Source organism: Aplidium turbinatum, chromosome 17 (assembly GCF_918807975.1).
Source record: "Aplidium turbinatum chromosome 17, kaAplTurb1.1, whole genome shotgun sequence".
Classification (NCBI taxonomy): Eukaryota; Metazoa; Chordata; class Ascidiacea; order Aplousobranchia; family Polyclinidae; genus Aplidium; species Aplidium turbinatum.
The window spans coordinates 3,941,520-3,958,480 of NC_137488.1; the positions used below are offsets into that span (position 1 = coordinate 3,941,520).

The window sequence follows — 16,961 nt, forward strand, 5'->3', positions numbered from 1 at the left end:
ATAACCTGCTCAACTTGCCTCTTTTCTTCTTGCGCTGTTGTGGCTGCATCACAAAAAATGCGTTCTACATTTTGATTATGATTTACAACTTATTGCAGACGAATAATCGTAACTTACAATTTTTAATAGTCCATTAAAAAGTTCTGCGTTTCTGCAATGTATGAAATTTTCTGTCTATTTTTCATGTGCCATCATTTTAGAAAAAGCAATTGTGGTTGATTTTGAATCTTTGAACTGACACAACTGAGCTATCAACCAACAGCTATCCGTCTGCCCAATAGCTCAGTTGGTTACCGCGTGACTTCATGAACGAAGAAACTTCAAGGTCAAGCGGCGCTGGTTCCACTCTCGGGGTGCGCTTGAGCAACGCACGTAAAGGACTGCTCTCCATTCAGCGACACCTAATGGATGGAATAATTCCTCGGCAACAAGACTTCAACAATCGGAAAACTTCACTTTGTCAATCTCGGTAACCGGCCCTGCGTCAAAAGCCTCTGCAAGTATGCGAAACTACCAGGAATAACCAATCAAGGTTTTGTCAGTCCGAGAATGTAGATTCAAAAACCAACCAAACCAGAAAACAGGCTATTCTATTTTGCTATTAGCCTACTTGGCCTTATTTAGTTTTCGTTAAAAAGTCACATAAAAATAAAATCCTATTGAACATGTAAGCAAGAAATTAAGACATGTGAGCATTTTGAAGTATCCTCACGAAACAGTTCATTTTTTATTTTTTATAAGAAAAGAAGATAAATCCTCCTAAAAGAGGACATATGGCAGCTCTACTATAGGTCAGAGTTGCCATATTGATTGTTTTAATGCCAAATTCGAGAAATTAGGCTTTTTTTGCGTTTGGCAGGCAATTTTTGGTTTGGCATGTTAACATTGTTTTGGCATTTTTTTTATTAAAGTTTAAAAAACTCTGTTTTGTCTGTTTACAGTATATTATTTATAAAAAATTAAGTTTGAAATGGCAACTCTATCTTCCCTCACCCTATTCTATTTTGGATTGATTTTTTTTGACACCATCCTAATAATCATTTTCTGATTTTCTTAGTGTGCCCGTGTTGGTTGTTAAGACATGAAGCAAGATAATTGACTGTATCCGATGCCAGCAAAGATACATGGCAATTTTATTGTGAGAAACAAAATGTTGCAAAATTTCAACTCAGACATTGTGCATGCACTTTGCAAGTGGCTCAAGTGACATGCTGATGTAGCTTTTGTTAAGTTATTTTAAGGTACCAAGCATTGAATCTTGCTTTTTTCATCTCAGAAATATTGGTTCCATTAGACAGTTCATCATCACCATCAGACAGACGGAATGGGATGATCAAAATTTTTAAAAACAAAACACAGTTCAGTTGCAATAAAAACTCCAATACAGAAATATAATTGATCCAAGTGTTTTACGATGACTTCACAAAAGATAGCGAATTAGATTTTAGATATCTTCCAAAGATGATTTGACTTGGAGTTTTCTTTCTCATGAAATAGAATCACAAGAAGTGGATTACTTTGTTAATGTAGCGTGACGATCGACCTTTGAAAATACAATAACAACAAAATGAACTTTTTATTGCAGATTAGTAAAATATGTTAAGATATATCGCAAAAATATTCTCTCAATCTGAGTATAATGCATCATCAATTAGTTATCATAATTTTTATACTTACATTGATATATTTATACATACACTTATCTTACCTACATTTATACATACATTTCTCACAGTAGCGTAGCCAGAAATTTTGAAAGGGGGGGTTGACGACCCAGTGGCGGGGGTCTGGGGGGCTTCCTCCATAAAAATTTGAAAAATTACTTTGAATTTGGTGCATACTGAGAGCATTTTCAACAAAAATGTGGGTAAGAATATTCTTGTAAAATGGTGCTGTCCGGTGGCATAGCAAAAGGATAAGATCATGTTTTCTTGGGCATTTTTCGGAAATAAAGCTATATGTTCTTGTTGCTAATTCCTGGCTGAGATGTTTGAATGTTTGGTATTGGCAAAACTCGCTCTTTTAATGCAGTTTTGCATAAAATTAGGCAATTTTTTTTTAGACTGAAAGCATCATTCTCAATATCGTGACGTCACACGCGTGTCAAAGGGGGGGAGGTTGTAACCCCCAACCACCCCCCCTTGACTACGTCACTGATTTCTCATATCATGCATCGAGCCTACTATTACGTATTTTTACAAGCGGCTAAGTGAGCACTTTTGGTATGGCATCCAACATAAAGAACTTCGAGCCAAGGTTTACTTAAAATGCGTTTTTTTACAAGATAGCAGGATTTCTAACAAAGCAAGTGCACAAACAGTGTGCTTATAACTTCACTTTGAATTTACAAAGCATGTCATTTCAGAATAAATACGATTTAGAGATATATGCAAAATATTAAAGTGAGGCAGCCTTTTTATGACAGCGATTACAAGTAGAAACACATCTTTCTGCAACATTACTAATTTAAACACTAGTTCCATCAACCAGGTCTTTCTCGTGTCCTTTTGAGAATATATTGATCAAACCCTTGTGCATCCACACAGTGATGTTGACATTGTCGAAAGCTTTATCACCATCTACTATCCAGTAGCTGCGATTGCAGCGCGATACTTCTTGTTCCTGTGATGTTGATCGTGATGCAGAAGGAGGATCATTGGTGGTATCTTCTTGATAATTGTCAATTCTAGAATCATCTTCTGGAACGCGGAAGTGCATTCCAAACATTCTTTGAGAGGTGACTACCGGATATTCCAAATATCTCTCTGTTGGACTCATTGACCCAACAATTGCATTCATTAATTTCTTTTTGGTTGTTTTTTTAAAGATTGCAATGTCGAACTTCCCATCAGAAAGATGCGCAGTGGGTGAAAGACCTTGAGGAGCCAGGTGGAACGCGCATGCAATATTGAGCAAACTGAGACTGAACAAATTACCATGTATTCCCTGTAACCAAATATTGTTTTTTCATGTTAGGTGAGTAATAGTAACAACATATGTACCAAACGTGAATAGTCATCTTCGTTTACAACACAAACAAACATTTATTAAAATAACTATCAACGCTATAAGGCAGGGGTTCCCAACCTGGGTGCCATAGCCCTTTAGTGGGTCATGAGCCTTTTTAAAATGTGGTAAGTTTTTTCTGTCAGTTGGAAAGTCTCAATGCCGAGGCGTGCTTCCACAGTGAGTGCGCGGTGTTCGCCGCCAATGTTCACATCAAATGTTCTAACCTAGACTCATCGCAATGTTTTCATCAGGAACCACAAATTTTGGCTTTACATCAACAACAAAAATGCAGCAGTTAAAGACTGAGTTTATCTAAACTAGTATACCAGCCTATGTGGTAGACTACTATTGACCAGCGCAATCATAACACCACACAAAACATTCAAAGTACGGTAAACAGTTTTAAGTAGCTAAAATGTATCATTTTTACACATGATAATTATGATGTGTCGAAAACGTTCGATGTAAATATCTTACTTGTTACTAACTTATTTATTTTTGTGCACCCTTAGAAAAGTATATTAAATAGAATAATATTACTAAAGTTCTAAACAAAGTTTCAGAGAGCATCAGCAACAATTCAATTTACCTTTGAAAAATTTTCGTTACTTCCAGCATTAGAGGGAGGAATTGTTGACAGCTGTTTGTTTTGCTCATTCGGTTCCTTTGAATTGAACATTTTCTCTGGTGGAAATTTCATGTTCAGAAACTTTTTCATCGAAGGATCATCCAAACCCTGATTACATTTATCACAGGGGTACCTGCATTTGGATTCTTCCAAATAATGATCAATATCTTGGTCAGAAGAGCTGGTGATGCACGTCATTTCAAAAGGATAAGGACGGAGCTTGGAGAGCGCAATTGCTAAGCACAGTGGGCCTCGAGCAGGGCCAAACCTTCTGTACTTGCTGTACGTGGCCAGATAATCAGAAGCATAACCATAGTTTGCCAAAACAACTGAAAATGTCAAAAGCTTTCCTTTATCATCATAAAATGAAGAAACATTCAGTGGATGATTTTCTCCACAAATTATTTGCAAAGTTCCAGTTTCAGGGTCATTTGTTCCTTGAGAATCACAATTCATTACGTTGCTTGATCCACTAGAGATACAACCAAAGCTCATTGAAGGTTTGGAAAACTGAAATGGTCTGTAGAGGTTATTTTCCCCATCTATAGAATCTCCATGCTTGTTCAGCAGTTCCACCTTCAAAACTCCATTCACAATTTCACTGAATGTTCCATCTCCTCCAACGGCTACAATACCATCATATACAGATAGATCAGCAGATTCAAGATATTCTAGAACATGACCTGGATATTGTGTTGTCACAACAGTTTCCTTAATGCCAGCTTTTCGCAACATCGGAGAGATTAGATTTTTGTGCAGCGATTGGGATTTTCTCTTTCCCGCAATTGGATTAAGAAATATCAACAAATTATGAGGACGAACATAACCTTGCTTTTGTAATTCATTGTGCAGTTTTTCCTGAACCACAGTCTGCATGTCTATACAATCTTTCTCATTTTTTGTCTGAAGTTTAATTTCTTCAAACTTTCGGCAGTGCTTCTCTGACTGCGACCAAAAGTAAATAATAAGTGCAAAGCATGGTGACAATTTTGGTCGACGAAAACTGAAGAATGATGGACGTTCTAGAGCTGGTTCTCCTTGTTCATCAACGTTCCAAGTATCTTGTTCACAAGTTGTCGAAATTACTTTGACTATTTCAACATACTTGTCGAATGAAGAGAGTGGTAATGTATTGGATGGTGGTGCTTTGGTGCATTTTAAATGAACAGCAGTATCTTCCACATAAAGATTACAGATAATGTCATTCCACAAAAACTGAGCACTTCCATTTGATAATTTTTCAGCCATGTTATTGATTGTAAACAATCTGTTTTGTTACAACTGCAAAGCTGAAGTAGAAACAATACAGGTCAAAAAACGCCGTTGACGATAAAAGAATACCTGTGTGTCTGCGCGCCGGCCATTTGGAGCGCGACCCATCAGAGCGACCCCTTATCAAAACAAAACCATTTGTTAAATTGATGTACATTGTAAAAATCCAAAAAATTTGTCCACTGGCCAGTCCCACTAAACTAAGTTGGCAAACGTAAGTATTATAGGAACACAAAACACTTATAAACTGTGCACAACTAGTGTTATGGAAAAATATAATACTATCGTTACCAAAAGGGAGTGTCAGTGTCATCATTGCAAGCTTGGAAAAAAGTCGAAATGGCCAGACAACAGAACACGTTGATATTGTAACGGACTAACGGTTCTACTTGCTGTAGAGTCATTGTGTTTTTTAATTGTTAATTTTTTTTTCTGTTTTGCAGAATTGGGTGTGTTATCTGAACTTTATTATCATTTGATTGTCATTATGGTTTTCCTGCACGAGTGATTTCATCTATTTTTCTATTAAAGTGCAAATTATTTAATATCTTGGTCTATATTGAGGTAAAGGGAAACATACATTTTTGTTCTAATAAAGTAATAGCCAAGCAAATTTCTGTGGCGGAACAGAAAAGTGAAAAAATATGGAGCTGGTATAGAAAATTCTATTTTTTCCTGCCTTTGTTGTTGCAAAAGAAAAATCTCACAACAGTGGAACTTGGCGCTTCATTGCCTGCAACCCTCGATGAGAGGAAGGAGCTTAATGATGATGATGATGTTGTTGTCTGGTTGGGCTAGAATAAAAAGTAAAACTAAGATATTGTCGACTCAGTCGAGCCATTCGCTTGAATTAATTACACTGGTCTACAAATTTCAACTTTTTTTTTCAGGTTTGGGTTTTGACAACTGATTTTGGCTAATTTTGGGGCGCTGAATCCGAAAATGAACTCAGATTTTCTCTATCACATCAAGTTTTCTTTCTATCGTTGCCATTATTTTATGAAATTAAGCAATTTTTACTCTTTTTAGTGCAGTAAAATGTCAAATATAATTATTTTCTGACAGGTATAAACTTTCAAACATAGAGATATTTTTACACTAAATTCATAAATTGGTTCAGATTTCCTCTAAAATAAAAAAAATTCCTGTTATGATAATCGCAATAGGACATAGTGGAGATTGGTAGCGTTGATTTTTTCCATGCTGGCTTGAACTCCCTGTCTTGGGTTCTCAGGCGTTATCTGTGGGTCAGCTGCTATCTCTGTGCAGTGTGCAGATGGAATATCGTAGGAAGACAGATGGTGGGAGTAGATTTGACTTAGTAATAAATTCTTGCTTAGTAAGGAAGATTTATTTAGAGTTTCATAAAGCACATGTACATTGTACAGACCAACATCAGAGTTCAAGCTGAAAAGTGGTTTGTAGAAGGAAAAAGTATTTTCATACTTTATAAGTTTGAGTTCAAGTCGGTTAGAGTTTTTGGTATAGTGGTGTTTCTGTGGAAAAACTTGCTCTTAGAAAACTACTAACAAAGAAAGGTTATATTTGATCTCAAGCTATGTCTGCTTCCAGCAAAAGAAGAAAATGTTGTAATGATCCGGATATATTTTGTTACATTTGCGGATGCTTCATGTTGAAGTCTCATCAATGCAATATTACCACGTTTGTAAAAAGGGCATATCTTGCTTACTTTAAAGTCAAGTTGGGGGACCAAGACAAAAGCTGGGCTCCTCATAAAGTGCGCAAGACCTGCGTTGAATGTCTGAGAAGTTGGTCGCAAGGAAAAGGTTCACAAATGAAATTTGGAATAACCATGATTTGGCGAGAGCAACGAAATCATGTTGACGATTGTTATTTTTGTCTTGTTAGTGTGAAAGGGTGTAACAAAAAGAGTAAACATCGTTTGAAATATCCAAATCTGGATTCGGCATTGTGGCCAGTTCCTCACAGTGATGAAAAGCCACTGCCAGTATTTACATCACTTCCAGAACTACACGAAGAGGTTATTTCTTCTTCAGAAGCATCGTTTAGTGAAGAAGAAAGTGAAAATTTTCAACCAGCACCCGAGGATCTGTCAGACAAGCCTTCCCAGTTTAATCAGATGGAATTAAATTATTTAGTGAGAGATTTTTATTTGCCTAAGCAATCTGCGGAGTTATTGGCATCAAGGCTACAGGAAAGGAAACTTCTCAAAGCTGGTACAAGCGTGACATTTTATTGCAAACGAGAAGAAGAACTGCTTTCATATTTTGCTTCCCACAATGATTTCGTTTATTGCAACAATATAGAAGGGCTTCTTCTAGAAATGGGATTACCACAGTATGATGCAGACGAATGGAGACTTTTCATTGATAGCTCCAAACGAAGTTTGAAGTGTGTTCTACGTCACAATGGTAACGTGTACGGTTCTATTCCGATAGGACATTCGGTGACAATGAAATAAGAGTATCAGAACATCAAAACCGTTCTTGAAAAGTTAAAGTACTATGAGCATGGTTGGCTCATCTGTGTAGATTTAAAAATGGTGAACTTTTTGCTGGGGCAACAAAGTGGCTACACCAAATACCCATGTTTCCTATGCTACTGGGACAGCAGGGCCAAAGATCAGCACTGGAACAAAGAAGAGTGGCCTCCAAGGCTCACCTTGACACCTGGAGACAAAAATATCATACGTGATCAGTTAGTTGATATCAAAAAGATCCTCTTGCTTCCTCTTCACATCAAACTTGGTCTCATGAAACAATATGTAAAAGCTTTGGATCATGAAGGAGAGTGTTTTAAGTATATATGTTATGCTTTTCTTGGTCTCAGTGAAGAGAAAAAAAGAGCTGGGATTTTCAATGGACCTCAAATCAGGCAATTGTTAAAGGGTGAAAATGTTGTAAAATCAATGTTGCCATTCGAGGCTAGAGCGTGGAATGCTTTCGGTGCTGTTGTGAGAAATTTTTTGGGAAACAGAAAAGCAGAAAATTATAAAGATCTCTTAAGGGAGCTACTGCTTAGTTTTGAAGATTTGGGATGCAGGATGAGCATCAAAGTTCACTATTTGAAGAGCCATGCGGATGAGTTTCCAGAAAACCTTGGGAAAGTTAGTGAAGAACAGGGTGAACGTTTCCACCAGGATATTAAAATTATGGAGGAACGTTATCAAGGTCGGTGGGATTGTCATATGATGGCCGACTATTGCTGGAGTTTTAAAAGAGAAATTCCAGATGCTGCTCATAAAAGAAAGTCCCTCAAAAGAGCATTTTTAAGCTTATAAGTGAAGAATTCATATTTTATGAAAGCTCTTTTTTTGACTGTTTCTGAATTTGCCCTGCCCAAGTCTTTTTGAGTCAATTTTTATTTTGGTACTTTGCTATTTCTGTGTGTGTCCTCAGAATTTCTGCACTCCATTGGAATGTCTATGTGCATATTGTGTGAACTGTAGGCTATAATTCAGATAATACCTTGTCACTGTCCTATCGACATGTTCGTCAGCATAATGTAGCGTTTGATGTTATTATGGTTGCTCTTTTGCATGCCTATTTTTTATTCCAAGGCATGAAATTTTAATAAAGACAACGCTAATTTGTGTGAATATAATATAGAATGCTTGTTTGCTAATTAAAGCTAGATTATTGCAGGTAAAACAGTGTTTATTGCATCAGAATTCCTTGTTTTGACAACAGAGGGGGGGCAAAAATTGATTTTTTTCAAAAATTAGGGATATTTCATATCTCAAAAACGTGATGTGATAGAGAAAATCTGAGTTCATTTTCGGATTCAACGCCCCAGAATTAGCTAAAATAAGTTGTCAAAACCCAAACCTGAAATTTTGTGTAGACCAGTGTTATCTGTCTATGTTTTACTGGTAGCTAGTTTTGTTTTTAGTTGGCTTCAGTTTTCGCTGTGTATAGGAACCACTCGTTTTAATTTTAAATATGCAGCTCGCCTTTTAACTGTTCATTTCCTACCATGATTCTGAGATAGCTACGGAGTTTCCTTCTTTTAAAAATGAAGAAATTTTACTGATTGATGAACCTGCGAGTTTCTTACAATACTGTACAAGTTTGGCCACTAAACGAAGATTCTACAATCGATAGGAAGCTTACATGTCTAATTTGTCCAGAAATAGTATACCTGCTTCCGATTCCTATTGGGGTTGGCTGGATAAAAAAATTGTAAAAATTATGGGTTGAGACAGAGGTGGGTTTGCTTCTTTGAAAGAAAACTTTACTGCTAGCAAAACTGGTTTTTAGTCTATGTTTATTGAACCATAAATCAGGCACCTTTTTCTTGACGATGGTTTTAAAGAATGGCTAAGCCACCCATGCTAAAAAGATTGGCTGGATTAAAGGCGGTAGCTGACAACCGTTTTTCAAATAGATTGATTTGCGGTCTAAAAACAGTTAGAACTGAACTTGTCAGAAACGGTTGATTTGCTGTTTGGGCACCATGCTCATAATTTTGTACGCACTTGACAATCTTTGGCTTGACCAACTTGCATCAAAATTTGTCTTTAATTGTAGCAACTCACCCAGTCCACTTCCTTTGCTATCTAAAGTTCAAGGTATCTATAATTTTCCGAATGCAGCTGTACAGACAGTAAGAGCATGTGTTGACTGCCACTACCGTGAAGTGGCGTAGCCAGCACAAAATTTTGAGTTGTCGAGGTACATATTTTGACTATAAGTTTGGTAGCCTACAGCAAAGCCGTAGGAGAAAGGGGTGGGCGGGCGATCGCTCCCCCGCTAAAAAAAACATCGTCGTAAATTTGGTCAAAAATGTCAAGTTATTTGGGCAAATCAGTCTTACCATGATGTTTCGACATCTCACCAGTTTACAAACTTTACATAACTGTTATAATTTTTGAAATACACTGATATTTTCCAATGAATGTAAAAATATTAATTATCATCTATTTTAGAATCTATTGTACGTGGTATTGCAATTTGGGCAGAATGATAAGTTTCGATTCAACATTTGCAAAAGCCAAATGTAAAAGAACATAATTGGCAAACAGAAGTAAACTTATTCAATAGAATGTAGGCTACCCTTCTTCACGAATCACGGGTAGGACTCAAGGTCTGCTGGGTACTAGTAACCTGATGAATTTTTTCATTTATTTCTATATCCTACTAATGCAATTATTAATAAAATCATTTGCGAAAAACAGTCTAGTTATTTGAACAAATCAATTTTTACCATGAGTTTTAACATTTTACCAGTTTAGGAACTTTGTATAGTGTTGTATTTTGAAGTACTTTAACATTTTCTTTGAATGTAAAATGTAGCACCATCAATTTTGAAAGCTTTTGTATTCGGTATTGCAATTTGAGCTGAATGCTTAGGTTCGATTCAGTATCTGCAGAAAATAAATGTAAAAGAATGAATCATTAGCATACCAATCTACCTTTCTTCATTGTTACAATTTTGAAAGCCTACTGGGTAGCCTATTGGTAACCGAAAAGCATTACATGGTTCTTACGAAAATAACTTACATTTCCAAAAATGTAGCTTTCATAGCTCTCTTACCTAAAGAAGGTTCCCCGCCAGGGGCGCCGGAACGATTTTTGACTGGGGGGGCAAGATTACGAAAAAAGGGCACTTTTGTTTACTGAAAGGCCAATTTTTTTTTCAAGTTTTAAGATTAGATATAGCGATAATGCTAATCTATCAGCTCACTATGTATTAAGTAATGATAGCCTACAAGTGTCCGCAGTTCGGTATACAAAGAAGGGCATCATGCTATGTTATAATGATGTAACCTACTGTCAAGCCTTAAAGCAGCCTGCGGCCATGGCCGCTAAAGTAGTGCTTGAATGACCGCCGGTGCTACCTCCTCAATCGGCCAAGTTTGGCCGCCGGTCTCTTCTAGCCAATTATTTAATTTCGCAATAGAATGATCGTGGATTAACTGTCGAAAATATATAGTATCAAAGAGTGACGCAAAATTAGGTCAGCGCGTCATAATCGCCACTGTTGCTTTGTGCGGGAATATTTGTTATTGATGAAATATATCCATCTGCATTCTGCAATCACCGGCGCTGTAAGTCTTGTTTGTAATTCTCGACGTTTATTTTAACAAAGTGTTAATCCGAAGTGCTAATTTACGTCGGCTGGCAATATTGTCGTTTTTATGTCGATTCGATGTTGTCGGACATTGAATCTTTGTTAAAAAGGAGAACCAGGTTAGTTGACATCTGAAGGGAAAAACATTTTTTGATCGTATTTTACAAAATTATGCTTCTTTTGGTAATGTCCTTCACATCATTGAAATACTTATTTTATTTCCTTGCCGTCATCGTCAACACAATCATGTCGAACGTTGTTTTTCGTTGCTAAAAAGAATTCTAGGGGAATGGCGAACTTCTTTAAAATCAGCCACATTGGAGACACTCGTGCGAGTGTCGTTAGATGGTCCCGCAGTACTGGATTACAATCCCGATACAGCAATTAGTGCGTGGTGCAACGATTCTATTGTAGGACGTCGCCCAGGCCCAGACTTCAACAACGCTAAGTGATCATTTTAGCATTGTTGCAAGCAGGCGCGGATTTATGGAGGGGGCCCAGGGGGCCCAGGCCCCCCCGAAATTTTGTGAAAAATTGTAGAAATTGTATGTTTCCGCATCAAATGGTTTGATAAGCTTCTAAACAGCTGATATTAGTCCTTCGGCATCACAATTGATGAAAATGGTTCTTTTAATGTCTATTTTATAGCATATCGTATATGTCGTAGTATCATTGTTCATATCTGTTTAGCCTTTTCTTTCTTTTTAATTGATTTTTAAATTTTCTGGCCCCCCACGAAAAAAACTCTTAGATTCGCGCCTGGTTGCAAGTTTAATTCTATTTACTTGTGCTATCGTTATTTTTATTTTGTATTTTGGCCTCCAAGCACGCAGATTTGGCCGCCGAGAAGGAGCTCCCGGTAGGCCACGATGGCTGCCGAAAAAAAAAGACGAGTTTTAAGGCCTGTACTGTGTTGCAAAATTTTGCGCCGTAAATATTATTTTGAGGCAAAAATGAAAGATTATAAGTAGGCTAAAAGCGAATAGCAGAAATTGTTATATTGCAAAATGTGTAGTAGCTTACATGACTTTAAAAGGGCACCATTGCCCCCCCTGCCCCTCCATCTGCAGAAAAATTGAAGGCAGGGGGCATCCGCCCCCCTGCCCCCCCGCTTCCGGCGCCCCTGTTCCCCGCCCTTGTATTAGACTATATGCACCACCTCAGAGATTGTGAGTAATGTTGCATTTTTGGAAGTATATTTGCACAGACTAAATTTGGGAAAACTTTGTTTGCCCGCCCCCCCTCCAAAAAAAATGTTTTACTCTCCTACGGCTATGGCCTACAGTGCTTAGCTTTTGGACATTGTTTCTCGTTGCAGAGAAAAACAAGGTGGTGCATTTATAAATTTAAAATCAACTTCAACAAACAAATTTTCAGATAAATCACAATAAATATTTACAGCCTCATAATAAGCAAATAGCCTAGGATTAAAATTGACCGTATTTCACCGGCGAGCCTCGATACAACGCGATTGATTTTCGGCTCATTGATCTCGAAGCGTGCACAAACCTGAGAGGCGATTAATAGACATCTCTGAGCGTAACTAACAAACTATGACTTGAACGGTTTCAAGAAAGTTAAAGATCTTTTAGCCTCAATGATTATTGCGGGTGACACTGCGTGATGAACTGTATCTCGCTACGCACGCTTGGATGATCTGATGCCGAAACTCTAAACCTTGCGCGCAAGGACTTCTGCGAGCAGTGGTATTGACAGGGGGTCCAGGGCAGGCGCGGATTTATGGGGGGGGCCCAGGGGGCCCGGGCCCCCCCGAAATTTTGTGAAAAATTGTATGTTTCCGCATCAAATGGTTTGATATGCTTCTAAACAGCTGACATTAGTCCCTCGGCATCACAATTGATGAAAATGGTTGTTTTAATGTCTATTTTCTAGCATATCGTATATGTCGTAGTATCATTGTTCATATCTGTTTAGCTTTTTCTTTCTTTTTAATTGATTTTCAAATTTTCTGGGCCCCCCCCGAAAAAAACTCTTAGATTCGCGCCTGGTCCAGGGAGTACTTCTGAACGGGGGCTAGGATAATTTCAGGACCCCAAAACCTTTTCACGGGTTCCGGGAACATGAAGAAACTACAGCGTAGCTTATTTTTTGGACACAGTACATTTGCTGATAAATTTCCTGATTTGGAGCCCAAAGATCTCATTTGTACCGGGCCAAAACATCCCCTCAACGGCCCTATCTGCGAGTGCGCAACATCGCCCAACCAAACGTGCAGCATAAGTTCACCCAATGTGATTGGAATGCTCCAAGTGATGCACCTAATCACGACGCACAAGCACAATGTCGCATGCGGCAGATGCACAACGCTAAAAAGACGTAAAGTACGTAGGATGTGTATCAAACTGCCGATCGCAAGAGAACGCACAATTACTGCTAGCATTTCAAATTCCTAATAAACGGCATTAATTCTTATAGCAAAACTGCAGGGACTAAAAGGCCTCCATGTTTCCAAACAGCAATAAGACACAAGGAAACAACAAAAACCGCAGGAGCTACAAATTCAATGCTAACTCATAGTAATTCACTCTTACTGCAACCGAAGTTTATTTCTAGTGAGTAGTTCACTTTTATTAGTTTGCTAGTGGACAACTTTACTGCTAACAGCAAAGGCTACTATTTTACCTCATCTGTTATCTACACCTGACAATAACACAATATATGGCGTGGTTGGATTTGAAACTCGATACGCTAAAAGCAACTACAAAGCCAAGAACTTCGCCCAGCAAAACACCAGTAAATTGTAAAGTAAAGCAAAAACGGATTTGCCAGAAAGTAAGATAACTAACTGAGAAGCAGTGAAAATTTATTTGACATTCTAGCCGACCTACTGTACTGATTGATTCAAACAGTTAGCTTGAACATAAAATGCAACAACCATATACGTTTATTCAGCTTGAAAGTTGGCTTCATTGATATGGTAAAAGGCTACACCAATCTTATAGTTATTCTGGAATAATAAAACTCTCTATTGGCTACTTTTAGAAGTGTTGCAAGATTCTGCTGCAAAATGGCTTTTCCTTCCTCTTTGAATTTCTCTTGGAAAACATTAACCCTTTGAGGACCATAAACTTTTGAGACATGGTTTATTGAAATATTGATGGTTTTTACTACAAGTTTATCACTTTAAAGAGGTATTTAAAAAAAAATTTTTTTTTTTTTATTTCAAATAGAAGTTACGCTGTGGTACATATGTGTACCATTGGTCCTTAAGGGTAATGTGTTTAGCATCATTGCTGGTATGGTTTTACACAGTGGCCGCTGGTGCTGTTTGTGAGCAGTGGGGCTGCAATGAATAGTGGAGGGGGGGCGAAGCCCGCCACTGAGTTTGCCGAAGGCGAACGACTTCGCGGGGGGTCTGGGGGATCTCCTCCCAGAAAAATTTGAAAAATCGCATTAAATTTGGTGCGTTCTGAGCATGTTTTTACCCCAAATTTTGAAAAAATGCTTTCAAACTTTGTTGAGAAGTTGATATTCCTAAGTTGTATTTTAAAAAAAACCAACAGTATTACTGTGGAGACAAACTTTACTAGTATTGAGCTTAGTCTTGACTAGCCTAGCCGTTGCATACTAGGTTCAAGTGATTTAGAGATGCCCTAGGCTGGACTAGCACTTTCTATAACCTGTTGAATACCATAACTCTACAGCTAACACTTCTACATTCATGGCTCATCGCTACTGCAAAATAAAAACTAACTTCAAAAAGTCTGTAAAGTTATTTGGTTAGGTGGGACTGTTTTCAGAGGCTCACACGGCGACGACGACGAAAATCATAATTGCTTGTATATACCGTATTGACATAATTCGCGCCAAATTATTGAAAATTCTCAACCGGAAGTAATGCTATCAGTTAAATTTACTTTTGCATGTAGGTCTAAAATACATTCCTAAAATATTACGTGTTATTTACATTAAAATTTCACAACAATAGTCTTAATTTGTATGTATTTCCCACATCACTATATCCCTCCATTAGACTAATAGAATTTACCCTTCAGGACCTTTGGTACATATGTGTACCACGAAAGTTTAGCATTGTCTAACAACATTTTTTTCAATTTTTTTATGGTTTTACTGATGGGTTAAGTCAGATTAATCACTAAACATTGATGTAGAATAAAAATTATATTTTTTTTACATTTTTTTCTTGTCTTGTTAATCTTTCAAATTTTACCGCTTCAAACCCTGACGAATTCACCAAACAAAACCAGTTAAAACAAAGCTTAAACAAAATAAAATTTCCAAATTTTTTTTTTTTATAAGTAGATTATCTATTTAAGAAACGTTTAGAGACAAATACTTTTTGATAACTACAAGAAAATGATTATACATCGTGGAAAAAGTTCATGGTACACATATGTACCAACGGTCCTCAAAGGGTAGACTACTAGCGCGCCTTCTGGCGTGCGGAACTGCTCAAATGCGCAGTAACATCAGACCATTTGCGCAGAGTGATTGATTTCTGCGCACTTAGAACGCTTCTAACGTAAAACAAAGTTTTTCAAGTTTAACTTTTACAGAACGTATCTGTGATCCTGTTGAATTACGCTTCAAGACAATTAAAGTATGCGTCTTAAACAAAAAGCATCATTGGAGTCAAAAAACGACTAAAATAAGGTAAAAATTTGTGAACTTTGGAACAACATGAAACACAATAAAATATATTTGATGTTTGCATCTCGCATTACAAAGTGCAACAAAAAAAGAAAAAAAATTTGTCCTGGGAAATAATTGCTATTTTCTGTTTGCTTTTTCTAAAAAAATATAAAAAATCTTTATTGTACAACAATAACTTTAGGTTTGTGTTTCTCAGATTAGTTTGAATTTTTTCTCATTTCTCATGAAACGTAACATACATAAGGATTTTCAGATAACACATACTTTCTATCCCTAATTTTAAATATAATACAGATTTAAGAAATATATTTTTCAATTTTTCTGTTACGCACCTGGCGACCTTCCAGCTCCAAGGCGCTGTGCTAAACTGTGCTTTAAAGATACGTTATGGCAAAAGAAAGCTACAGTATGTATGTTGTCAAATAATATCATCCGTTAACGTTGCTGATAAACCATAATTTCGATCTTAAAAGGATACTAAAGGAAAAACCTGACTTGGCTATTATACAGGTTCTTTGTGTTTAACATGCTACCATAAAACGATTTTCAATAAAATTTTACCCCATTGCGGTCTGATCAGCATTCCGCGCGTGCTTTTGTCAGAGCTTTCAAAACGGGAATGGGCGTGAGCAGCGAAGCTTGCGACTGTACAGTCAAGGTCACTATAGACTAGCAATCAGCTGATCTGGCAATAGTTTTTACTGCGGGCGACTTAACTGTAGGCTATGTAGCCTATGTATGTACATCAAAACATCAGATTTCGACATCAAAATATCAGACAGATTGCTCAAAATATCAGATGTGGTAACGTGGCTTTTGTTATTGCTGTCGATAGTGACGTATTCTCGAGCAGTGTTTCCACTTTTTGGTCATTTTGAAAAAATTGAAAATAAATGAAACATTGGACTTTGAACCTTGCCAGTGCCACTGAAAACAAATTTTTTTCGGTAATTTTTTTGAAATGTATTCTTGAATGTTTAGTTTATGCAGTTGCTTAATTCCCGTTTGAAAATTTTATTTAGTATGCCTTTAAAAATATATCGTTATTGCCAAAAACGGCCCAGATTTAATCTGTTTTCGCCTATTCGTTGCCATTTAGCGAGAATAAAACAAAACCTCATAAAAAGATGCGCTGCTTTTAAGTCTCCAAAACAAACCGTCAAACGAGTTTTCTTAAATTTTCAAATTGCTAAACTATTATTTTTCATGCGAAAACGATGACGAAACCAGTTAGAAAGAAAGTTTTATGAAGACAAAAGCAAGTGCTGGGGTAGAGGACAATATTTTAATGTTTGAATTAAAGAGTTTGTACAAAATAATAGCTACTGAATGTAGTCATACATTTATGAAACGTCTTAAACAT

General features: G+C 37.1%; 1 protein-coding gene across 1 annotated transcript; it reads right to left on the reverse strand.

Moving 5' to 3' along the window:
- Positions 1-1,028: 1,028 nt before the first annotated feature.
- On the reverse strand, positions 1,029-4,885 carry LOC145786872 (ceramide kinase-like). Its single transcript, XM_082598612.1, has 2 exons — positions 3,599-4,885; positions 1,029-2,946 (listed from the first exon to the last, which is right to left on the reverse strand). Exons 1-2 carry the CDS (start codon positions 4,883-4,885, stop codon positions 2,467-2,469), a joined length of 1,767 nt encoding a protein of 588 aa, XP_082454738.1. The 3' UTR covers positions 1,029-2,466.
- Positions 4,886-16,961: the final 12,076 nt, after the last annotated feature.

Bases quoted from the DNA above. Each gene is read 5' to 3' on its own strand.
- LOC145786872 (XM_082598612.1), bottom strand. From the start codon at position 4,885: ATGGCTGAAAAATTATCAAATGGAAGTGCTCAGTTTTTGTGGAATGAC. The intron at 2,947-3,598 runs GTAAATTGAATT...ATTTGGTTACAG, and splicing joins GTAACGAAAATTTTTCAAAG to GGAATACATGGTAATTTGTT.